Source organism: Amphiura filiformis, chromosome 11 (genome assembly GCF_039555335.1).
Source record: "Amphiura filiformis chromosome 11, Afil_fr2py, whole genome shotgun sequence".
Lineage (NCBI taxonomy): Eukaryota > Metazoa > Echinodermata > Ophiuroidea > Amphilepidida > Amphiuridae > Amphiura > Amphiura filiformis.
This window is the reverse complement of record NC_092638.1, coordinates 57,162,574-57,188,581: the sequence shown is the minus strand read 5'-3', so window position 1 is coordinate 57,188,581 and position 26,008 is coordinate 57,162,574. Positions and strand designations below refer to the sequence as shown.

Sequence of the window (26,008 nt, the reverse complement as noted above, 5' to 3'; positions counted from 1 at the left end):
GGATAGCAAATGGTGGCACTTTTTGATCCAAAATAATAGTAAATATCACCAAAACTCATTTTTTCGATGTGCACGGGGATTCCAAACAATGGAAATCGATCAGCCATAACGAGTGAACAATGGGGAACACAATGGGTTTTCCCATGCTTGCCACATGCAGTAAATAAATGTTGCTCTTCATGCTACCACTTTTCTGCTCATATTGTGGCCAAACTTTTTCATATATTCGTTTGATGAAAAAAATGACTCGAATCTGATAGAATAACGAAAACCTGTTGAGAGCATTCCACATAGAATAAAAACATAGCTGAACCAGACATGACACTGGCATAATATTTTACAAAGCACTGTTTTCAATGAAGCAGTAGCAACCGTTATCATAGTGGAAACTTGCGAACGACTCGACTTGAAAAAACCCAATTACTTAAAAAGATAAATAATTTGATAAACTGCGCACATGTTAGCTCTGAATTAATAACTATTTTTAATAAATCGTAATGGGCTATTCCAGAAATTAATGGCACCCTCCTAAAGAAGACATGTAAGTTTGTAGCATAAATTTGTAGGAATTCCGAGACCAAAAGTATCCAAAAAAATCCCATTTTGACAATAAAATGATTGAAAAATTGGGAATTCCCAGTGTCCCTAAAGAAGACAGGCAAATTTTTGCCAACATTTTTGGTAATTCCCAAGCCTAAAATAATAAGGTGTCTTTTTCTTGGGAATTCCCATGTCTTCTTTAGGGTTGTGAAAATAATGACCATTTTTTTAAAGTTGGGAATGCCCAGAGCAAAAAATGGTGAAAAATTTTGGGAATCCCATGTCTTCTTTAGGGGGTGCCTTTAATTTCTGGAATAGCCCAATTTAAACCTAAAGAAAACGCGCATAATCAAGTTAAAATAGGCTCAACGTTTCCTTGACAAGGTATTGGACATGTAAAGGTTATCGCTATTACTAGATTATTCCTTACCACTATAAAATGTTATGTACGTTTGTTGTTTGCTTGCCTGAAAAAGCGGTTGTTCCGTGTATAATACCAGTCTTATCTTTACCATGCTGATAAAATCAAGATCCTTATTATTTACTACGTCACAATAAAACTTATTTTCCAATCATAGAAACACATTTTCCAAGCAAAATAACATTGTGATTCGGATAATATCAAAAATGTTGTGTACAATTATACAGTCTAAGTAAGAAAGTTAAACATTGAATGGGGATTTTAATTAGAGAATGTGTGCTAATTCTAAATTTGAATACGATAAATTACCGTATTGTGACATAATGTCTTTGCAATCTTGTTAAATATTCTTTTCAGTGCTGCCAAAGCATGATATAATCTTACTTTAGTTAGTACCATTTGGGGTACAGTGGCGCACCATTTGATTTCTTGGGGGTAGGGCATGGAAGTTTTTGAAAATAAAACCCCAATTCGCCAACTAGTGAGACGAAATTAAATCACCGAACTGATAAGTAGAAAAATGAAATTCACAGGGGGATCGGGGTTTTGTTGTAAATGGGTCACTAAGTTATCAAATATTGATTCTCCACAGGCATAATGGCAATCATGAAGCTGACAGTGTTTCTATTGGCAATAATCATCACATTGGCAGCTGCTTGGCAGGGTGAGTAGGCAATAGTATGAAACCTTTATGGGACACTTCGTGATCTGCAGCCTCATCCCCCATCCCGCCCACTCGCACTAAAAACGTTGGGATTTTTATACCAATATCAGAAACCTGGGAGTTTAAAGTGGATTTTTAGTGGTCTGTACCATCTTTCTGGCAGGTGATGCGTACTCATCACCCGCAAGACTTGCAGATTCGGTAGTTCCCGGGGGTACTTCGACATTGGCACAGTGGTCTATGGTACGCTACAAACGCATACAAAAATGCTCCGATTTTGAACAGTGGTCCCAAATTGTTCCGTTTGGAGGAACATTATAATCAAAGAATAGATTAACATTAGGTGTTTTGTTATCTGGGTAATATCACAAAAAAGGTTAATGTTAACATAATTCAATGGGCTTTGAATCTTTAGCACTGTTCTATTCTTCGGCCACAATGTTTTTATTTTATTTATTTATTTATTTATTTATTTATTTCAGGCGGATCAATTTGAGGCCAATGTCATCATATAATCTTTATGCAAATAACTAAAGTACATCAGAGATAGGTTTATTATTATTATTATTATTATTATTATTATTATTATTATTATTATTATTATTATTATTATTATTATTATTATTATTATTTTGTTCTTTCTTAATTTTTCCGAATCCTAATAATGAGAGGAATGCAATAACTTCTATCCATATTCGCCCAATTTTGAAATTTGAGCAGTACATTACCAGCCATTTGTGTTTTTTCTTGCAAATTTGCATTATTGCATTTTCTTTTTTAATTATGTTCAGGATGGTGCTTAGAGACACTAGCAAGCAAAAACATTGGTGTTACAATTTTGTCCACATGTACCCATTATTTCATTTGAAATGACTAGTCTATTGTTGAAATACAGGTTAAATTAACTGTTAATATACATGTTAATATACATGCAAATCTTGATTTTCGGTGAAAATTATTATGGAAATGAATAAAGTTGGATCAAATATGTTTTTGAAATCGCCTGAATATTTTGTTTATTACCATATTCTTTTAAACTAAATCTGTTTTGTGCATGTAGATCTCAACAGAAAAAGTATATAGCGCCATGACTCGCGATAACTGATCATTTCTACAATGCCATTAATTATTAAAAGGGCATTTCGTGATCCACAGCCTCATCCCCCCACTTTTCTCAAAAAAAGCTGAGATTTTTATATTACTGGAAACCTCTGGCTACATAATGTTTATGTACAAAATATTTCTTGCAGATTAATTCCTTTAGCAAAGATATCGTGAAATTTGAATTTCGTTCTGGTGCACCAGAACAAAATTACAACGCATTGTCTATGGAGCAGTGTAATACACATAATCATGCATAACTTGCGAACGCAAAATCGGAATCAACTGAAAATTTGGGATTAGGTTTTTTCGTGGATATCTAATGAAAAATGACATAAATAGAGGATGCTAGGATCACGAAATACTCCTTTAATGCGTTCACCTGCTCTTTATTTTGCAGATGATCCTAAATGTGGGTTACAAACCGTAGATTTGTTACCAGAAACTCAAATCGTCGGAGGTCAGCCGGCACAAGAGGGCGAATACCCGTGGCAGGCCGCCGTGTATGTTGACGGAAGGCGAATCTGTGGTGCATCGTTGGTGGCACCCGACTGGATAATAACAGCTGCCCACTGTATGTAAGTACAATAGAAAAATAAATAAAAAACACGGTTGACCAGCAATAGGGCAAATGATAAATAAAATGGCCAATAAAAAGCCTATGCGTTATTTTTAATGTATTTTTTGGAAGTTAAACCACCAGCCAGCAAAGAGTTGGCTGTAAACGCTACCATGGTGTACATGCCCTTTGGGGTGGGTCTAATAAATTCACAGTGGGTCTCGGTGTTTACCCGGGCGGGGGGGGGGGGGCTTCGGAAATATACCACGTAGGCTGTCGAATGTTGACTTTCTCCACATATCCTCTTCACAGGATCTGTGTTTTCTCTGTACCAACCATTTGCTATTTTTGCCACATATCATTGTACCATTTTTTCACAAAAAGCACCCAAATGTGAACTAATTGGGCGCTTCTAGGGACAAAATACCTTCAACCAGAAAGAACCCCTTCCTACCTATACAAACATTTATTAAGCGACCTAATGCGAACACAGCGCTTAAAGTAGAATGTCATTTTGAAACACCTGTCATCGCTGTAAAAAGCTCATTTAAATACATCCTTATTTCACTATGATTAGTGTTTTCATTATGACTTTCAGTATTCTATTGTCATGTCATTTATTTTCAAAATCAAGATACCGGACGTTCAGACAGAATTTCTCCACAAAAGATAAGTCAAACACAAAGCCCGGACACAAAGCCCAATCATTGTTTTCGTGCTATTGGTTACGTATTTGTTCATCAGCTGTCAGTAGTGCGTAAGAGCTCGCTCTACTTTTGAGATGCCCACCAGTAAATTTGTGAATATTCTCAATCATCCAGGTAGATAAACATAATGAGTATTATGTTCATCTGACTTCATCTTAATTCATCTTACTATTTTTGATAGCGAGAGTCGCGTCTCATCCAAGACCATCATCAGGCTGACTGAACAGATGCTTACTGTGACACACTTGATAGTATGACGTCACAGGAGAGTCGCCGGGGTAGTTTCCTGTTTGCTGCATCGTACATGTAGGTCCATGAAAGTCCCCCTCCTCTATCTGTTCAGCGAATATATATATATATGGGAAACGAAACAACACTTGCACAAACGCATGTATCAGCACCGTAGACCCAGTTCTACAGGTTTGAATGACCCTGCAGTTTACACGCACCTCAAATTTGCCAATCATTCATTTTGATGATAAGGATGTGCTAGTGCTCGATAGAGAACATAAATGGATTAAAAGAGGGGTCAAGGATGCCATACATGTCCGGCGGGAGGAACCTTCACTCAGCAGAGGAGGGGGACTTCGCTACAACCTTTCAAGGACCACATAGCAATCGGAAACTACCCCGGCGACTCTCCTGTGACGTCATACATCATGTGTGCCACTGGTCAAAAGTTCAGCACCTGATCAGTCGCCTGATGAACAGATTTAATACTCATTTTATTATACCCCACCAGTGGCGTATCGTCATATGCGCTTACGAGTGCAAGCTTACCCTTTTGTCTGCCTTTCTTTCCAGTGATGTTCTGAATGACCCGCCAATCTACGAGTTCATGCTTGGTAGTAACTCTCTGTCGGACATATCAGAAAATTCACAAAAAATTCCATGCTCTGGAGTGTATGTTCATCCTATGTATGGTGAGAATGCCAACTCTTCATATGACGCGGATATTGCATTAATGAAAATGGAAAGGCCGTTTGAAATAACCGATCACGTCAGGACGGTATGCGTCCCACAGATGTCACAGGAAGATGAGTTCGAAACTGACACACCTGTCACGATCACTGGATGGGGCACAACGTTTGAAGGAGGTTAGTTCAAAGAACTAGTACACATGTATAATAGTCTCGGGAATAATCCATACTCAAATTAATTTATACTAGGTTTGCAACAGAGACCAACCTTTGATCAAGCTTACTTCCAGAACATTAAAACATGCAAAGCAGATACCCATATCTTATCACTTACGAAATTCATTACTTTATGATACGTCATAACTTACGATGTGTAGGTTGCAACTTACGAAGTCCGTAACGTTTTTGATCAGCAATCAGATGAAGTCCATTAAAATTCACTTGCATTTTATGAATGTATTTTCCCGCAGGGCCACAAAATCCAGATTTATTTGAAGTCACAGTACCAGTCGTAGATCAACAGCAGTGTGTAGATTATTATGCTCCGGAACCAATCACAGACAACATGATATGTGCAGGATTACCGGAAGGTGGCAAAGATTCTTGTCAGGTAATGTTTTATATTTTGTATATCACGTGAACGTAACCCCGTCCTTCGGAGGGTAATTTTACAGTGTGCATGGCTGTAAAAGAATACTTATACCAGTTAATTAAACATTTCCTGCAACACATATTTTGTCTAACTACACCCACAAACTATAATTGATATATTATTATTATATATGTCAATTTGACCATAACATATCATTTTAATATATCATATCTTCATAAAACATTGCAAGTAACTCGTTATGTACTGGCAATTCCTATCCCAACGTTGACTGCTAGGGTATAACCATATTTTCCGAATTCGATAGCATAATTCGCGTGATATAGGTTCAGCTCACAACTGGGGTGGATATCCCAGACATTTTGCAGGGTCTATTTATGTTTCTTCCTCCACTTTAATACAGCATATTTATTCCAACTTTATTAGGATGTGCCATTTTGTCTCAGATTGCTGTCAGAACCAGTTGCTTGTATTTGTACAATCCCTTAAATTACAATCCAGTATTCTTATGAACTTCTTTTTTCACAAACACTTTTGAGACTATGATACATATTTCGATTTGTAAAGCGCGTTTAGTCTCAAAGCGATTTGAATATCTAAACAGTACCAGTACGGATTAAGACACAGTCACGGACTATCATCCTGCTCTTTTCGAAAGTGACTGCAAAAAACTAGTACAGGTATGGCTTTCTGTACTCGGGACTGATATTTTTCCAAGTCAATACCCCAGCAAGTTTCCACCGTCGTGAATTGCACCCAGGACCTCATGCACCAAAAGCGACTCGAGTATTCTACTAAGTCATGCTCTCGATCTTTCCATTTAAGAATATAAAGCCTAATAATTCAAAATCGTTTATTTTGTAGGGTGATAGTGGTGGTCCCTTAGTAGGACTCATTAAAAACCCCGACGGAGACCGATGGTACCTTGGAGGGGTTGTGAGCTGGGGTTTCGGTTGTGCTAGACCTGAATTACCCGGAGTTTATACAAGGGTTACTGAATTCGAAGACTGGATAGCTCCTATTTATGACGGAGGAGAGCCTGATAAAAGTGAGTTTGCTTGAATAAGTAAACAAGTATAAAATAAGTAGAACCAAATGATAATAGCGATTAACTAACAAAACATTCGATAGTCTTTCTCCAAGTCAGTCTTTATTTTTGTTTACTTATTTCATCATCGTTACTATTTTTGTCTTTTTCTGGTGTTATTTTGTCTTCCTTATCTGCTTCATCCGTTTCTTCCTTCCTTCTTCTTCCTTTCGTCTTCTTCTTCTTCTTCTTCTTCATCCTCCTCTTCTTCTTCTTCTTCTTCTTCTTCTTTTTTGAACTTTGAATTTTGGCCCATCATGACCTTCAACATCTTTTTCTTACTTACTTCCTTCTTCTTCTTCTTCTTCTTCTTCTTCTTCTTCTTCTTCTTCCTCGTCCTCTTCTTCTTTTCATCATCTTCTTCTTCTTCTTCTTCCTCTTCTTCTTTTTCATCATCATCTTCTTCTTCTTCTTCTTCTTCTTCTTCTTCTGTCCATTCGCTTGTTTTTGCTCTTTTAGAAACGAGTGACTGTGATGACGATGAATTTTTGTGTAGAGGTGGCTGGTGCATCTCCTCTGCATCAAAGTGTAATGGTGGGCGAGGCTGTTACTACAGTACTGATGAACTTTATTGTGGTACGTAGCATATTTAATTGCGATACGGTATCTAAACATTCAATCTAGGCGTCACTCGGAAATTCTGATAGTTTATCTGTTACACTTTAAAACATAATCGTATAAAAGCTTCAGTGCAAATTGTTTTTAACCTTCATAATTCAAATCTATTCCACAGATCCAAATTCAATTTTCTTCAACCCATTTTATTTTGAGAAACTATCTGAAGAATCCATTATCGATAGAAAGACCGTCGAAGATGTCGACAAATGTGCTGAGCTATGCCTCGCACAAGCAGATATCTGCGCAGCATTCGATGTCACTGAAATCAGCGATATCGCCTATGACTGTAACATGGCTGGTGCAACGTATGAAGTCTTGAATACGACGGGTAATGGTACGACAGTGCATTTCAAGATTGAGAAGTTTCCAGGTATTAAGATCACTTTCTTTATAAATGTTTTGTAACAAAAATGAGCATTGTATACTATATGAACCAAACCCGTCCTTACTGTTTGCCCAAATTGCAGTTTATCATCGTGTAATGCTATTTATGCGATTGGTATCCAAACTATTGAACTTATATAGGGCCTATTTTTGAATATTTATGCTACTTACACAAATTATACTCTTTCTCACAATTGTAGGCAGTGTACTACGAGTAGCACAAATAGCACACTTTCGTAAGCTGTAAGCTATTTGGTTGTATTGACCAATTATTTCCAATAAGAAAAGGAAAGGGAAAATATATACCTTTATTTGTTTTATGTTTATAATTCGAAAACAACATTCCGGAAAATTGTTCGTTTAGTAATTCTCACTGGCTGCAGATCAAGCTTATAATGTCGATAACAATAATATTCACATTACCGCATTTGTCATTTTCCTCTCAGCTCCTGGTTCAGTTCTTACATCAACCGGTGGACGTATAGCAACTCCCAAATGGATACAAGGCAACACAGACACAGAAGGCTGGTTCACATGGACAATTAAACCGAGCTCAAGTAATATTAACTCAATAGTATTTAGTTTCCAACAAATCCAATCTCAGGATCCAACCATTGAGTGTACCGATTCAGATAATACAAACATGGTGATTATCCGATCAGGGAGCTCAATTGACTCCCCAGCTGTTGCAGCATTCTGTCTGAACGATGTGCCAGAGACTTTTAAAGTGTCCTCCTCTGCGGCAAGATTGGAATTTTACACACCTGCTGCAATGGACTATGGTTTCCTATCAAGTTATGATGGATGTAAGTTGTAGTTTAAATCAAAACCTTGTTTAACATATTATCACCGATTTAAATTTGTCACTACTTGTTTAAAATCAGGGGAGACATTTTCTATGCGAACTAACAACCTTAAATTTGTCGGTCGCATCACATAGTGGCGTAGAGTGATTTTCCATTTCACATAGTGGCGTACATATTTTGTCCGTCACGTACGCCACTATGTGTTGCGACCGACGATTTATTGTGATGTTGTTCTGTAGAGGACCAAATACCTCTTATTTCTAGCTAACCAGATGGTTAACTAGTACGTTTGCATTTGTTCTGAGATCACAAATGACTCGAAGGCTTTATTACAGTCCAGTGGCCTTGATTCTAGCTAAGGTATCTTTACTGCCATGGCATATGGCATGACATGTACTGACTAATGCTGGTTTCATACTTTCTGCCGTTTGCCGCTGAGCGGCGTGACGCTTCATCATGCCGCTTGCACTTGTTTGCAAGCGGAGCAGCACACCGCTGAGCGGCAGCGGTATGCCTCTGAAAGCCACTCTTGTCGCTCAGCACCGCTCCAAAATCGTATTTTGTTCTCATACCTCAGAGCGGTACCACTCAGAGTTGACTTAAATTCAACTCCCAGCGGCAAAGCGGTGGTGTGATATATCGGCTTGCCGCTGATCACCGCTAGCGTTTCGGGTGCGACTGCGCAGTGAAACAAAATCATCTTCAGAGCGGCAAAGCGGCAAACGACAGGAAAGTATGAAACCGGCATTATGTTAATCATAAATTCATTGACACACTTTACCTTTACTTCAATAGATTATGATTGCGACAATCAATTTATCGAAACAACAGGGACATTCCAGAGTCCATTCTACCCTGATGGCTACATTAATAACCTCAACTGTAAGACATTAATACAAGCACCAGAAGGACTGTTTGCTCAGCTAGATATCATAGACTTCTCTATTGAATTCGATGGATATGAGGAAGGCGTGTGTAATAGTAATTGGGACACGTTCAGAGTGTATAACGGAATGGAAGAGAATGATGAGGATCTGATGGGAGAATTTTGTGGTGACCTCATACCGCCACAGTTTGTGTCTACAGGAATGTACATGCTTGTAGTATTTAAAACTGATTCGAGTGCTACAGCGAGAGGATATAAAGCATCTGTTTCGTTTACTGATGGTATGTATACTGTCTAGAATACTGTCATATGGTGACATGATTATTATTATGATATGCGTGACACAGTGGTTAAGGTCTTTGGCTCTTATGCAAGATGTCCTTGGTTCAATACCCGGTGAAAGCAAGCTTCAGGACATAGATTTATATTGTTATATAAAAAAATTGTAAATAAAGACAATTATATTATATAATTGTCTTTATTTACAAATTTAGGGATATCTGTTAATGTACCTATGTTTGTGCAATCAAAAATATAGCCATGTCTCTTTTTCAGGAGTTATCCGCAGTTGGTCTAATAACCACACTTAACATATGCTAATAAGAAAATAAACACCATGAACACGGGTGTTCAATTATTAGATGTTGTCACGCCCACACCCTCTGAGCTTCCAGAACTAATAGAATTACGACAATTAGTGCTAATAAGAAAATAAACGCTTGTGTTCAATTATTAGATGTTGCCACGCCCATACCCTCTGGGCTACCAGAACTAATATTATTACGGCAATTGAATTAGTGCTAAGATAATAAACTCTTGCTTTTAATTATTAGGTGTTGTCACGCCCACACTCTCCGAGCTACCTGAACTAACAGAATTACGGCAATTAGTGCTAATAAGATACTAACTTTTGCGTTTAATTATTAGGTGTTGTCACGCCCACACCCTCCGAGCTACCAGAACTAATAGAATTACGACAATTAGTCAAAGACCAAGATAATCAGCTAGATGCCTTCAAGTTTAGTATGGCAGCTGTATGTGTCGTATTGGTACTAATCACGTGTGTTCTTGCGATCTCAATCTATACCGTTACGGCACGGGAAAATAAAACTATCAAGAAACTGGAAGCTTTACAACAAAGTCATGTGCACGGTAAGTTCGTGGCGTAAGCCACATAGAGTATAAAACGCAATGTATCAAAGCCACAATTTTAATACCGCATACTTTTAGTACTGCATCAAAGCACTCTAATAATGCATTGAATTATAGTTTGCTTGCTCTATGAAAAAGGTGATAAATCCAGGCCTAATTACTGGTAAATTTCACTCCCAGCTGGACAAATCTACCCCAATGATAAACTACAGTAGACAATCCAAAAGATAGAACATTAGAACATTGTTATGTAATAATGTTATTATGGAACCTGTTGGCACACTTTTCACACCATGTTGATAGCTCTATAATAGGGTATCAGCAGAGGTGGAGGGATTTGTGGTTTTGATAGTTATTCCTTTTTCGTAGAGCAAGTAGGGTATAATAATATTTAATTTGGATCATTCATTCGTCCTTAATCAATGATTTGCGTTCCTTTTATTGGCAATTATTTCAATTCAGTTCAGAATCAGCAGCGCTAATAAAACATCTGGTCACCTACTGCCATTGGTTATATAACTGGTTCCCTCAATGACATGACAGATACAAATATACACATGTGGGTGAAACTGAACTTGTGATATAAAAATTCAATCTTTGTTCAAGGCAGTGTTAACGTAAATTACTGTCAACCTTTGGATAAGAGGGAAAAGAAAGAAGGAAGAAAAGAAGAGAAAAAAAGAAGATTGGGTTTGCTTCGGCCCGATTAAGAAAACAAGAGCGGGGATAGCAAGCCATAGGGTATATTGCTGATCCATTAATTATCCTTTTCTGGTGCATTGTGGGATGCCACAATGCACCAGAAAAGGATAATCAATGGATTAGCAATATACCCTATAAGTATTGCGCTGGCCTGGTCAGCCTTTTCGGGGTGTATTTGTGTGCTCGGATGATTGCGATTGCACAATCGCATCACGTGGTATTGTTAATTCGAATATGTTTTCTTCATTATTTCTAGATAACCACTACGAAAATGTTAACACCGGATATGAGCATGAATAGGGACACTACGGAGCGAATCCCCTATCTCTCTCTCTATTTCCTATGTAGTTCAACAGTCTCGAGACACATGTCGTAAACGGAAGTGGGACAGTCACAGTCCCACTACATCAACTACATAAACCACATCACAAAACAATGTTTTTGGTTTTCTAAAGAATATTTTTGTTTGGTGATACAACTCTAAGTTAAGCTACTAAGCTCCCATATTTGGTGCAATTATACACCGGGATTATACACTTTCGGATAGAAGCATGGGGTTTCCACACATGAAGTACATGGTCAAAAGTTTATTTTAAGATGTGGAGGCATTTTGGACTTGACCCATAGTGATCTATAGATGGCAAATTGGTAATACAGGGGTGAAAACTGAAAAATGTATAGTTTATGCTATCTACGACCGACATATCGTTACAGAGTTATTCTACAAAAACATCGTTTTGAGTAAAAAAAAATACATTTTTGGTTGTGTGGGGTAACTATGTCAACTTTCAAAAAGATTCCGGCAAAATGGTGGCAAAGTCTTTGCCTTCATATGAGAATCAAGAAAAGGCCACCTTGCCACCTAAAATGAGCTCTTTATTTGTTATGAGGAAATGGCAGTTAACAGTGGCTTATGGTCAGCCAATTGCCTATGACCTCTATTTTAGTAGGTTAACACAGAAGATATGCATAACTATTCTTTTCGTGTTTCCTTTCAGCTAACCAAACAATTTGCCACCATTTTGAAATGTTTACCCCTGTACATCCAAAAAAATGTGTAATTTTTATCAAATATATTTTCTAAAATAACTCGAAATCGATAGGACATACACTCTAAAAACGATCTACTCATATTTGAATAGAAAGTTGTCAATTTTGACAGGTAAAACTATTTAGATGGGGACATTTATCTTCAAATGAATCGGATATTCTTATCAAAATGACAAGAAACGCATCAAATTTGATAAGTTTGCCTTATCATTTAAAAAAAAAAGGTTCTTGTCAGAAATAACCCAACTGTTCAAATTTGAGTAGTTTGTCTTAAAATAAAACGTAAACTATTCATTTTAATCATATTGTCGGTGCTGTTGAAACACTGTGAGCAATAAAAACTGATATAACTGATGTGGTTTTCTTATTTTTCGGTTACCTTTCTTTCAAATGTCGTTCTATGGCCTAATCCTGATACACAGTATAGCTTTTTGCCCGTATACTTTCGATGCAGGAAATGAGCGATTCATTTATAGGATAATAAATGCGTATCACTTGCTGGGAGTAAAATTGTACAAAATAATGCACGCGTACTGAGATGTTCATCCGTCTAATGCACGAGCCCCGAAGGGGAGAGTGCATTAGACGCATCAACATCTTAGTACAAGTGCATTATTTTGTACAATTTCTCGAGCAACAAGTGATACGCATTTAATAACCTATTTCATACACGAGAAAAAATTCCAAGATGTTTGCTATTTTTATAACAACATTGTCACTAAAAGTATTGAAAATACAAGCAAATATAAATGCATCAACCCACAAGAAAAATGTACGAGTCCGAAAGCACTGCGCGTAGTACGCGGAGTGCGCGCCCGTATACACAATCAATGCATGGTTTGGATTTTACTAATAATTGCTCTGATTGGTTCTCGTTATCTAAGCGTGTATGAAATCATAATAATCAATAAATATTAATAATTTTACGATACAATATCAAGTAACCATGAATATTGCAACTAGAATTCGTCAAATATAATGATGAGATCACAATATTTGATTAATCACTATCAGTACATGTACTGTAAATAAATTCATTGTGTTTGGTACAATTTGGACTTTGTAACCACGATATCAACAAACTCCAAGACATTATCGCCAGTAGTTTGCATAAGGCGAGAAGAGGTTAACCCTGTTTTAATTGTATCATTATTGTCTGTCCATATCTATATAGATAGTAAGGGCCAGAATAAATTAAATTAACGTTTCCTGTAACGATGACTAAAATGTACAGAAAATGAAAATCAAGCGCGTAGGTTGCATTGTGTCGACTGTCGAGGAGTAAAACTCTTGCAAGCACGATCATCATAACAACATCGTATTGAAAAACATACATGATTATTGGCCCGCCCCTAAATAATAAATAGTTATTAAAAACAAAACTTGCGGTGGCAAATTCTGGCCACATATAATTCGTTTGCTTAACCGTTTACTTATATTTTTGTATTTTTATCATGTTGATTATGGAAATAAACTTCTCTTGTATCTGATACTAGTATCTTATCTTGTTTTACACTGCAAATTCCTAGCTGTAACCCCTTTAAACACGTTAGGCGTTTAGCCAAATTTTTATTATCATGTACATGTTCCTTTTCAGAAAATAAATTTCATATTTTGAAACCTATTTTCCTACACATCACAAATCCAAAATAAAACCAACGGCGTCCCTTTGGTTTACAAAACTCACACTTAGAATCTAAACGCATCCTAAACTATAACTATTCTTATATTCTGTATCTATATCTGTTCTAAATACTCCAAATGAGGGATTTACAATGTAGGTTTAGCGTACAGTGCGTCGAGGCGTAAAAGTCTACTTTGTTGAAATTTACATAATCTTGCACTTTGTTTGTAAATTTTCTTCCTCTAATTCCTCTTTCTTTCTTGTGTGTCCTTTTCCTACTAACTGGGTCCTATTATCTTGTTTCTTGTATTTAATCCGATTATTTAGTGTCTGAAAAACCAAGAAGAAGGTCTGCATGGTTATAACATGGAAGGAGATAAATATATCATCCTGCCATTTGAGATGACTTCTGTTTGATAACCGGTGACAAACGCTAGCATCAAACATGTCAAAGGATAAAGTCTGAAAATGACGCAATGAGCGAAAATTTTCCAAGTTCCAAAATTTACAAGCTGATATCATCCTAAAAAAGGCTCAAATGTTACCTGAACTGTTTTGAAATTGGGTCCAGAGATCTGGTTACAAATGAGAACGTGGGGAGATTGCGTGATACCTTCCAATTTGCAGGAGCCAAATTCTCTAAGCAATTGGTCCGGGAGATTAGTAAGCTCGCGCTCGTCAGCAGCTTTATACAATCTGGAACGCCCGAAATGAGCCCCATTGGGTGGCGACTCCTTACCTTAAAATCTAACCTCACCCCTTGCTTGCAGCTATGCATCTCTCCCCACGTCCTCATTTAATGTGTTTAAAAAAACAATGTTGGCATTTGTATTTTATACTAGTTGTATTTTAATATTGTGTTTTGTGTTGCCTTTTTAAGGCCCTCCTGCCTGCTTGATGTCCTGCCAACACAGGTTTTCAGCGTGTCCTACGGGTGTTCGTACATTCTTTTGTTAATTTTGATGTATTTTTATGATGTGATTAATAAAGAATGATTGAATATAATAATAATATATATACCTCTTTTCTTCGTCCATGTTTCTTCATCTTTTCTTTATTTTTGTTTTGCTCTGGATGGGCAAGTAACCCATACGGGGAAGCCCTGACTACGCAACTGAAATAATTTGTAAGATTGTTGTGTTTCAAAGACAACGCCTGGGGGTGTGGGGTGGGGTGGATTGTGGTGTGGGGTGTGTGTGTTGTACTAAATAAACGAACATTATCAAATAAAATTAAAACAGTATTAAAATTTTTGATCTTTGTGGTAGAACAGAATATTTTATTTATTAGTGTACTTTACAATAATGCACTTGAAGGATATAAAAAGACTTGAAATTTGAATCACAAGTGTAAGGTAAGTACGAAAAGATCACTCAATTCTATTGAGAATAAAATGTAACGTACAGTGAGTGTTACGGGTAACAACCCATAATTTGTATATGCCATTGTAAGACGATCCAGCAGCCTGATGTTAATGCCGTGAGAACATCACATGTGCTTGCTGGTCATCCGTAAATAATCAAATAGATATATCATATTAAAACCGCATCAAAATAAACACTACATGCAATAGCTGCCTTCAATGATCCATGTGCTGCTAAACCTAGGAGATTGCGGATACAAGATATATAGGATCCGTTTAGATATAAATTCACTGTGTGTGATAACTTGTAAGCCAAAGGCATGGTGTTGATCTTATTTTGGATTTGTGATGTGTAGAAGAAGGTTTCAAAATATGAAATTTATTTTCTGAAAAGGTACATATAGATGATAATAACAATTTGACTAAACGCCAACCGTGTTTAAAGGGGTTTACAGCTAGGAATTTGCAGTGTAAAACAAGATAAGATAGCAGATACAAGAGAAGTTCATTTTCATAATTCACATATTTAAAATACAAAAATATAAAAAAATCGGTTAATTAAGGGATGGGGTATGAACGTTTGGACAGTATTTATTGTGGGACATTAGAGCACATCAGACATATCGAATTGCATTCTGAATACAAAGAATGTCCTTCTGATATTAAATAATTTTGATTTTTTTAAATTCGCAATGTAATACACATTTTATGGCAAATGATTAAAAATTGATATTTAACAGTTTAACCAAAACACCAAAAAAAATTGGGTCTTTTTGAGAAAAAATCCATATCTTCAATATGAAAGGTCAAAATTTTCAATTGATCGTCGGCTTTTCCTCCCAGCTACATACACTTTAAGAATATATCATTAGATTTATAAAATTTACTTCGAGGACTGGTATATATCAAAAATGTGAAAAAATATATTTTAATAATTTGTCATAAAATTTGTATTATATCGTGAATTTAAAAAAATGAAAATTATTTGATATCAGAAAGACATTCTTCGTATTCAGAATGCATTTCGATATGTCTTATGTTCTCTCATGTCCCACAAAAAATACTGACGAAACGTTCAAAACGCTCATTCCAGATCCCTTAAGCAAACAAATTATTATAAATGTGGCCAAAATTTGCCACCGCAAGTTGTGTTTTTATAGGGACAGGTCAATAATTGCCTTCTTTTTTCAATATGTTGTTATTGTTGTTTTGCTTGCAGGAGTTTTAAATTTTGGAAACGTCAAAAGGTTATTAATTGATGTCACAAGATAATTCTCAAAATAAAATAATTATATTGATATTAATCCGCGATGTTATAAGGCCCCGCCGATTACGAACTGGTCAAACTATAGGGACATCACGTGTCCATCAATCAGATTATGGTCGGGCCGATTTCTGGGAATTGTTTTAGGGGCGCACCATTAGATTTCCATGGGGTGCCATGGGAGTTTTTTGAAAAACAAACTTTGCCCACTAGTGAGATGGAAAAAAAATCCCCCACCTTTGTATAAGGGTATTATAGGTATACATTAAAATTGTGGGGGGGGGGGATCGCCGCGACGAAAACAAAATTTGCTGCCAAAGGCAACAATTTTTTTTCACCTGACCCAAACTGCCATGCCCCCCAAAAAGATTGAAATTTCAATCTCGCCGTCCCGAATTAGGGACAAATCGTTTTCGACTGTATATTCAGTCGGGTGATTTGAATTTTTTTTTCAATCAAAAGTAGTGATTCTCAATCTTTTACAATCTTTTAGCGATTAAAGTTAGGGGAAATCTTTTTGGATTGAATTTTCAGTGGAAAGGATTTATTTTCATTATTTTTTCAATCTTTTGCTGTCCCAAATTAGGGACAAGTCCTTTCCAGTTGAAAAAGAAATTGAAAATGTTCACTCTAAAACAGTTTGAAATCTCATTCCAAACATTATGCAACGCATGTCATTTGGCAGTACATTAGGAGTAACACTTGATTAGATAATGAAATCAGTCTACAAAGAGAGTTAAAATGAAAACAAAAAACATTTCAATCTATTTAGATTGATTCCTATCATCAATCGTTAAAAGATTGAAACATTTCAACCGGCTAATTTAAGAGAGTGCATTCCTTAAGGCCCGGTCACACTATGACGGACGATAAGCAACGAAAGGTGACGAACGTGAAAATCACAAAATGTTAACGGCAAAGCGACGGCAAAAAGATGAAAAACAACATTCGCTAACGAGTGGGGACGACCTTCAGCGACAACACGACGGCAAGGGACGAAAGGCTGCGGCAGGAAACGGAGACTTGGGCCCAAACCCGGACGTTGTCTGGGCGGCGAGTGACGATGTCTCGACGGAGCCCGACAACAAGCAACGAGGTCGGACGGCTGGCAGCGGATTTGCTTGCGGCAAGGAACGGTAGCTGACGGTGGATTGCGGCGATGATGACGTGACTCAGCGGCCGACATCAAAGACTGTGTGTGTGCGGGTCGTATAGTCCACTTTGGCGTTTCCACTCCTCACAACATCAATGATAATCAAAAATATTAACATCAATATCAACAATAATCAAAAATATTAAAATCAATATCAATAATAATCCAAATTATTAATATCTTTATCAATGATAATCAAAAATATTAACATCAATATCAATAATAATAAAAAATATTACACATATCAATAATAATAATTAAAAAATATATAAATATCAATAATAATCAAAAATAGTAATATCAATGTCAATAATAATCAAAAATATTAACATCAATATCAATTATTATAATCAAAGATATTAATAAGAGTATCAATAATGATAACAATTAAAATATCAATAATAATTTAAAAAAATAATATAAATATCAATAATAATCAAAATATTAAAATCAATATCAATAATAATCCAAACTATTATATCAATATCAATAATAATCAAAAATATTAACATCAATATAATTATGAATAATGATCAAAAATATTATCATCAATATTAATAATAATCAAAAATGTTAATATCAGTATCAATAATAATCAAAAATATTAACATCAATATCAATAATAATCAGAAATATTAATATTTTTGATTATTATTGATATTTCTTTTTATATGAACTTCAAAATTGCACCGTGCCGGACAGTCTATTGAAATCAATAACGTCAAAAAATGTCAAAAATCGCACAAAAAGGTTAACATGTTAAAATCGTGGACCATCGTTTAAAAATCGTAACCCGTCGCAGACCACCGTTTCAATGCCGCAGGTACTCGCAATCGACCGGCCATCAAAAGTCAACATCCGTCACCCTCCGGCCAAAATTCGTAAGTCACTGTCGCACCAAGATCGTTACAATGTGTCGTCAGTGTTCGAGATGTGACGTTACTTGCCGTTGTTTTTTCGTCAATTGTCGTTGACAACGACTACCAACGAAATTGTGACGACCTCAAAACGACTAAAGACGGCTACGTACGGCATGGAAACGTCAAAGAAATGAGGGTTGCGGTCTCCAACGAAATCTGAACGGAATCACAACTACTACTTTTGCCGTCACAAAATTTTCAACATGTTGAAAATTTGCCGACGAACGCGACGAATAATTTCGGCCGTCTGCGGTCGCTAACGGATTCGTCAGCGACAACTAACGGCAACACACGATGAGTGATGGTAAATTCAAAAGTGCAATTCGCAGCTTAACGTCGCTTGCCGTTCACCCCTATTCGTCATAGTGTGACCGGGCCTTTAGCAAACTCAAGCCAGATGATGGTGGATACGATATAGTAATTTTTGAGGTCGCCAGTGGATTAAACACATAATCATGAAATCTTCACAAACAATTCTAAATTTGTTATGTGGTGTCAAAGCTAAATTATCTTACTCTAAAACCGTTGGGGTACGACAATGTACCAGGCTTGTGCATTTGTATGAGCTTGGAACGGTCCATGGTTTTCCGTGGATTAGCATGTGTTCCTCACGGACCAACCTGGGTAAACAAACAAACTGAAAGTGTGTCGTTTTTCAATTTATAACTGCTAACCGTATAATTTGAATGGGGCTGTCAGCCTTGTATTTTCGCCAGCCTCGAACGTCACGTGTTGCGTGTCCTATGCCGCCTGACTCAAGCTGGCAGATGGTATGGTCAAGAATCACAGTATCACGAGGCAGCCACAATACATGTAAGTACGTGTAGACCCTCTTATTACAATCAGTAGATAAGTAAATAAAGTTCTTAGATCTTCTTGTATTTTGTATGTGACGTAGCAAAATAGAGGAGACCGTTTCAGCGTGGCAAAGGTTATGATACAGCACACGAAATACAATCCTCTCGCTCCGTGTGATCGTCTGCAACTCATAAGTTAAAAGGTGAAACGGAAATATTCTTATTGAAATACTAGAGGATTGATCAAGGAATTTTGCAAGAATTTCTACATCTTTGGATATAACAAGAGGATTATTTCTATTGCAAAGAGTGAAGAAATCTACCACATTGTCTCCTCATTTAAGTTCAACTAATAACAGTTCAAGGTATGGATGGTGAAGACAGATTTGATAACTTTATAAATTATAATGTAGTATGTATATAGTATGTAGGAGGGCCGGTCGGTATGTCATGCCCTGTAGTTTTCATGGTTTTAGAGTTTCGACAGGCTACATAATTGTGTTTTCCAGTGTTTTTTTCATGCAAAAGGTTTTTAAAAAATTTCATGACAATTATATGCTAGTAACCTGACAATGAAATGTTATAAATGTTTTAAAAGAGTTTTGTGTTTTCTGGCATTAATGTAGAAGCAGGAATACACACGGAATTAGCTGGAATTCTATACTACTGAGATGTTGATATACTAGTATTGAGATTTAGATGTGGATATCTTTCATCAAATTATTCATATCTATTACAGTAGAGTTTTGATCTAGCCAACAACATTTAGGAAACAAATTATATACAGGCAAAAAGTACCATATTTTTTGTATTGAATTAAGAAATCAGATAGCAACGTTCACACTATATTTTTGCGGGACTGAGAGCACATCAGACACACCAAATGTCATTCTGAATACGAGGAATGTCTTTCCGATATCAAACATTCTTGATTTGCTTTAAATTCGCGATATAATGCAAATTTTATGATAAATTATTAAAAATTGATATTTTTGATATTTAACAGTCCTCGAAGTAAACTTTGTAAATCTAATGATATGTTATTAAAGTGTATGTAGCTTGTAATTTGTATTATAGCGCAAATTTCAAAAACTCAAACTTATTTGATACCGGAAGGACATTCAGTGTATCCAGAATGCAATTTGGTGTGTCCGATGTGCTTTCATGTACCACAAAAATACTGTGCAAACGTTGCTATCCGATCCCTTAAAGAAATATTTTAAAACTGCTTCAGTTATATCGCAATGATGGCTCGATTTTACTCCAAAATGTAATACCAGTTCTCCAACAGCATTGTGAAATATCTTCCACGTTTGTTATACGTTTTGGCACTAAAATGTACGCTAAGGTTATGCATACTCATACAGAATATAATCTTAATTGAAAAAAAAGCTTGTTTATCACATTGGATATGGTGGAAATAGCTCAAATGTAATTCATAGTTTCAAAACAATATTACATTCGTTTATATGCTTGATGCATTCTGGGTAGTGCCCCCCCCCGACTTAAGAAGTGTCGGGGATGTGCGGTTAAATTATGTTACTTTTTGCATGTAGTTTCTTCCCTACATGTTGTTGGTTAGATCAAAACTCTTAATGAACGATATCCACACCTACGTCTCAATATATCAACATCTTGTATAGGCAAAGGAAATTTTGTGAGTATTCCTGCTTCTACATTAGTATGCCCAAAAAAACAAAAACAAAAACAGGGTCATTCGGTGAGAGATTATCAGAAATTTCCCCAAATTTTTTGAAAAAAATACAGCATACAAAACAAGGATACTTTGCCTGTTGGTGAATATTCAAAAAGCAACTTTACTAGACATAGTTGATATCATGGTGCCTTCAGAAAAGACCTAATTATTGAAATGGGTTGTATGTTTGAAGGTCATGAAGGTGAAAAACTATTCGGTAGTGCATGCTGTTTTCGCTGCGTGCAGAAATTGCAATCATCACGACAAACCGTCTGAAGTATGATTGACATGGGAGTGGACTTGGCGCGAACTATAAGTATATTATCTTTAATTCTGACTCATTATAAACATCTCAAAAAGTAACTAACACCCATTAAACAATGGCCATTATTAACAAACGGGGGATTGTATTACAAACATAACAAAATGTTATGTAAATGCGTCAAATTTGGGAAGCAGAATTTGATTTCTGCGCATTTTGACAACTCATTTGGAGCAATTGTCTAAAATATTGATGCCGCAGCGTACTGGCCATAATGTGTGATTTGTCACAGCGACGCCCTCAGCTCAATTTTACTCGGATTTCTACTTTTTTCATAATTATAATGCCCAGTGGTGTACTAAAATACCACGTAAAAGACTAAGCCTGAAGTGCTTTAATAACAGTAAAATTAAACTTTTTATATTAAAACCTGGTCGACCCGGTTTTATTCAGAGTTCTTTGATTGAGTGCTTGCTAACATCTCCCGTGGATGTCAGCTTATGTGTACACACGTCGAGCGCGATGCTCCGTGCAGTATTACATGTTACGATCGGCGAGCGTAGTGCACGCAAGGCGTTGGAATGAAATCGCAATTTACTTCGTTATACCTCATTTTGTTTGGCTCGAAATTAAAAGGGGATAATGTGATCAGTGAAAACAAACATTTAGATAGGTATCTATTCTTTATGCAAATCAAACATTATTGCTTTAAATCAATGTAACCCAAGATTTGAAGGTTGCAGTAAATTCTATTGATTTGTATTCAGTAAAATGGAAGGAAATCTGTGTGATGTAATCTGAGTGTTTTGTGTTGTTGTAAGTACATCTTTCAAATCTAGACCTCACTACATTAAATTAAATGTTTTATTGTTTTCTGGGCTATCGTGTCAAATGAGGTGTCAAAATGCGGAGAAATATATTCCGCTTCCAACATTTTACAGATTTGTAATACAATAGCCCATTTTTGAATAATGGTCATTATTTAAGGAGGAACTAGTTTTTCTTGAGATGTTTATTAGGATTGCACAGCCGACTTTCGAATGCTTTTGAGCGTGTTGACCTTGAGGCGCCAAGAAGTAAATCTGGGAGGGACAGAACAAAATACAAAGTTTCTTTTTGTTTTTATAGAGATACATTGTTATAGGTAAGTATTAAAGAACTGTTGTAAATATATTAATGCTTTCCATACGGGCACTCTTATATGCAATAGGGTAGTCTTTGAAGTCCGTGATAATTGAAATTTCTGCACGCAACGAAAACAACATGCACTACCGTTAAATTTCACCTTCATGACCTTCAAACATACAAACTATCTCAATAGTTAGGTCTTTGCAATAGTGTGTGGTTCTCTGTATGCCTTAACATATCCGTAGGACGGAGCATTCTCGTGGATCTTTTCCCAATTCTAAAAATCATGGATAGAGTGGAAGTATTATTTTAATTACAGATGTTGCCAACCAAATTCATACATTTTTATTGCCCAAGTCAATACGCCAGCAATTAGGGATTGAATGTGTACAGTTTTAGGGTACCTTTTTAGCGAGTTTTAGCGAGTTATAGTGTAAAATGTGCATGAAGGTCGTATTCATAGGTACCTCAAGTTGGTGCGACAAGTATCTGATTTTAAAAGCGCTAGTCAAACATCATTTTAACCAATCAATAATCATTTTGCTGAAGAGGATAATAAGCTTCTACCTATTTCTAAAGAATTTTCAAATAGCTCTGGTCTTTGCTTGCTTTGCCTAAATCCTGTTCAAGTGGTGGATTACAAAGCATTGTATTTTGTCTAGGTATATATAACTAACAATTAACAAGACAGGATCTCGTTGACTTGGGGATGATTTGAAATGACCACCAATTATTGAGCAAAGTTCAACAAACCATAACCCCGCTTCCGGATATCGTTTGAAGTCAAATGGTATACCATTTTAAAGCTTATGGTATATATTTTCTAAACATGAAATAAAACTAAATTGACCGGGGGAGGAATTTACGGCTCATTCGTAGTGTACAGTCACATATATATATATATATATATCCATGGGTGAGTTTCAACAAAGAGCAATTTGGGCGAAAGCGCCCTTAAAAACACCCGATTCGGGCAAGTTTGGGGATTATATATTATAAAATGGGTGCTTTGCTTTTTGTACAAAATTGGTGTACTGATGGGTTGCAAAAACAGCAAAACGTAGGCATAGAGAAAGTCAGTATCCAAAAGTCTGCGTGGCACATATAAAATTTTGATTGAACCCGAGACCTCATACACCAGATTCGAGTACACTAACCACTACGTCATACTGTACCCTTGATTTCAGATGGTTGAATACGACGAAGACTATGTTAATGGACTCATCAATGATCTATCTGCCTTCAAATTCGGCATGGCGGCAATATGTGTACTATTTGTACTGCTCTCAGCGGTCTTGGCAGTTTCGTTATACACCGTCACAAAGAGGGAATCGAAAATGTATAACAAGTTGCAGAATATTGATAAAACTGAAGCGGGTAATCAGTTGGGTAAGTACGAAGAAGAACAAATAACAGTGTACTTCGGTTATGTCTATAAATGCGCTTTTATAAATACGCACGTGACCCATGGGCACGACATATCATGACCAGCAAGCGAGACCAAATCCTCATGCATTGACCACTATACAGAAAGGGATAGGAACTCTGTAGATAAACATGATAAATAGCATCAAATTTAAGTATTAATTGAATAGCAAAATTATTACACTTTTTGCAATTCCGAATTTGTAATACGAGTATGTTATCAAAAACAACATTTTGAAAGTATTTGACGACGGAAAAAAATCATCGACGGAAACGTTTACAATATGAACTCAAAGTTGAACACAATAGACAATTTTGCTGCACAGCAGTCTCATGTTTTCCGCCTTTGCATTCAGTTGTATAAAAAGACAACTCGCTATGCAGAAGGTCACTTCGAGACTTACTGTTATGGCAGCGCTGAGGTGGTCACGTGCGTATTTATAAAAGCGCATTTATATATAACCCAGGCGTTTTGAGATATTGGACGGACAATTTTTCCAATAAAATAAGCCTTACATTAATGTCATGTTCCTGCTGCTTGTTTGCAGATAGTAAAAATCAGTAAAATAGTTTAGCCCATTCGAGGCGGATGGTCACAATAGTTCATTATTATTGATATAGTTTCCCAGTCGCTCTTTTTAAAACTTTTGTTTTCTCTTCAAAATACAGATAACTAGTTGGAGGCACCGTAATTCACGACGTTTGTACGCATCCCTGTTATGTACATGGAAGCTGGGACCACTTAAAGCGGAACATGGCGTCTCACGGGACTCAAATCATCGCACTACTAGTATTATGTGCCTCAAATTATCTGCAATAAATGAAACAATAAGACGAGGTGCGGCTTATGTCGCGACCTAAATCTTGGGGAATATTGTATATATTTTTGTAAACAGCGAACTTTTACGATCATAAGTCTTCCTGACTTGTCATAATTGATTACTTACCCCTCACTTCTTATACGTATGCCAGTTAAATGAAATTGCATTGATTGAATTGCCGTTGAATTGGCTTAAGTTATAAGAGTTAGTGTAAGAAATCAAAATAGAGGACAAGACATGCTAGGTGAACGAATCTGAACGCGATACCTGAACTCGGGTTGTCCATTTGCGTTTCAGTACAGTGTTCACGTCCGTATACCTAGTGTTGTCTAACATCTCTCAAATATCTACTTCCTAGGAATTTGAACCTCGCCTACCTCGATCTGTAGGGCCTATTCAAAATTAGCGCCCCCTTGCGCCAAAGGTATAAATGGTATAGCGTCCCGTTTCGTTGCTTTTGTTATGACTTTCATGCCGAGTGAAGCTCAACACGGAGCTCAACAATGAATCTCTCGTACTTCGTGATCGTAATTTGGACGATTTTATATTAGTTTAATAATAATTTACAAACTGTTCAAAGATTCAATAATATTTTGCAAGAGGATGAGAGTACATCATACGAACAATGTCAAAAGGTTAGGTCTTAAGCCATGCAAGACCAAAGGTACATTCGACAGTCATTAGAGAGATTGCGATTTCCAAACGTAGCATCGAACGTACGTGGAATCTATTCAAAATCCCGTCACAGGAGAGTGATTTTGAATAGATTCCACGTACATTCGATATGTACGTTAGGAAATCGCAATATCTCTATTATAAACGCATTTGCGTTCGTCAACTAGCGTGGGTAGTCTCTTCCGCCACCGTGCCGGTTTGATTCCGCTCACTGTACGGATTGAGTATGTTGAGCAGAATCAAACTGGTGGTGGAGGAGGCTATACATGCTTTCGTCGGATGGCTATAAAGCTTAATACCTTCTATTCTATTTATATAATTATGATAATTGTGAAAATGTTAACAAATATATTTGTGTACAAATCAAATGGATACCCCATACGCATTCCTTTCCCATAATGTCACTTTCTCCCACTTCTTGATGTCAAGTCTAAAAACATTACTTTGGTTTCACCACAACAGAAGTCCTAATAATACATGGGTCTGTTCGTTTCTCGTCAACTGAGCTTGGTAGTGACGTCCGTTCTTTTACGCGATTCTGTCGTAACTAAGTGTGTTAGTATACGCATGTGTATACGCTCTGCGGGCTAAAGTAATTATACCACATTTCTCCCTGATGTAGCAGTGACGTTATTACGAATTTTATTGGGTGCAGCTTGAAATAGCTAGCGCC

General features: G+C 36.5%; 1 protein-coding gene across 1 annotated transcript; it reads left to right on the top strand.

The window, feature by feature from the left end:
• Positions 1-1,558: 1,558 nt before the first annotated feature.
• Positions 1,559-25,400, top strand: LOC140163801 (ovochymase-2-like). Its single transcript, XM_072187116.1, has 14 exons — positions 1,559-1,625; positions 3,127-3,304; positions 4,797-5,089; positions 5,383-5,522; positions 6,387-6,570; positions 7,069-7,185; positions 7,343-7,597; positions 8,058-8,405; positions 9,147-9,584; positions 10,231-10,455; positions 11,062-11,072; positions 19,240-19,344; positions 23,602-23,803; positions 24,509-25,400. The coding sequence occupies exons 1-14, from the start codon at positions 1,559-1,561 to the stop codon at positions 24,514-24,516; spliced, it is 2,571 nt and encodes an 856-aa protein (XP_072043217.1). The 3' UTR covers positions 24,517-25,400.
• The last annotated feature ends 608 nt before the right edge of the window (positions 25,401-26,008 follow it).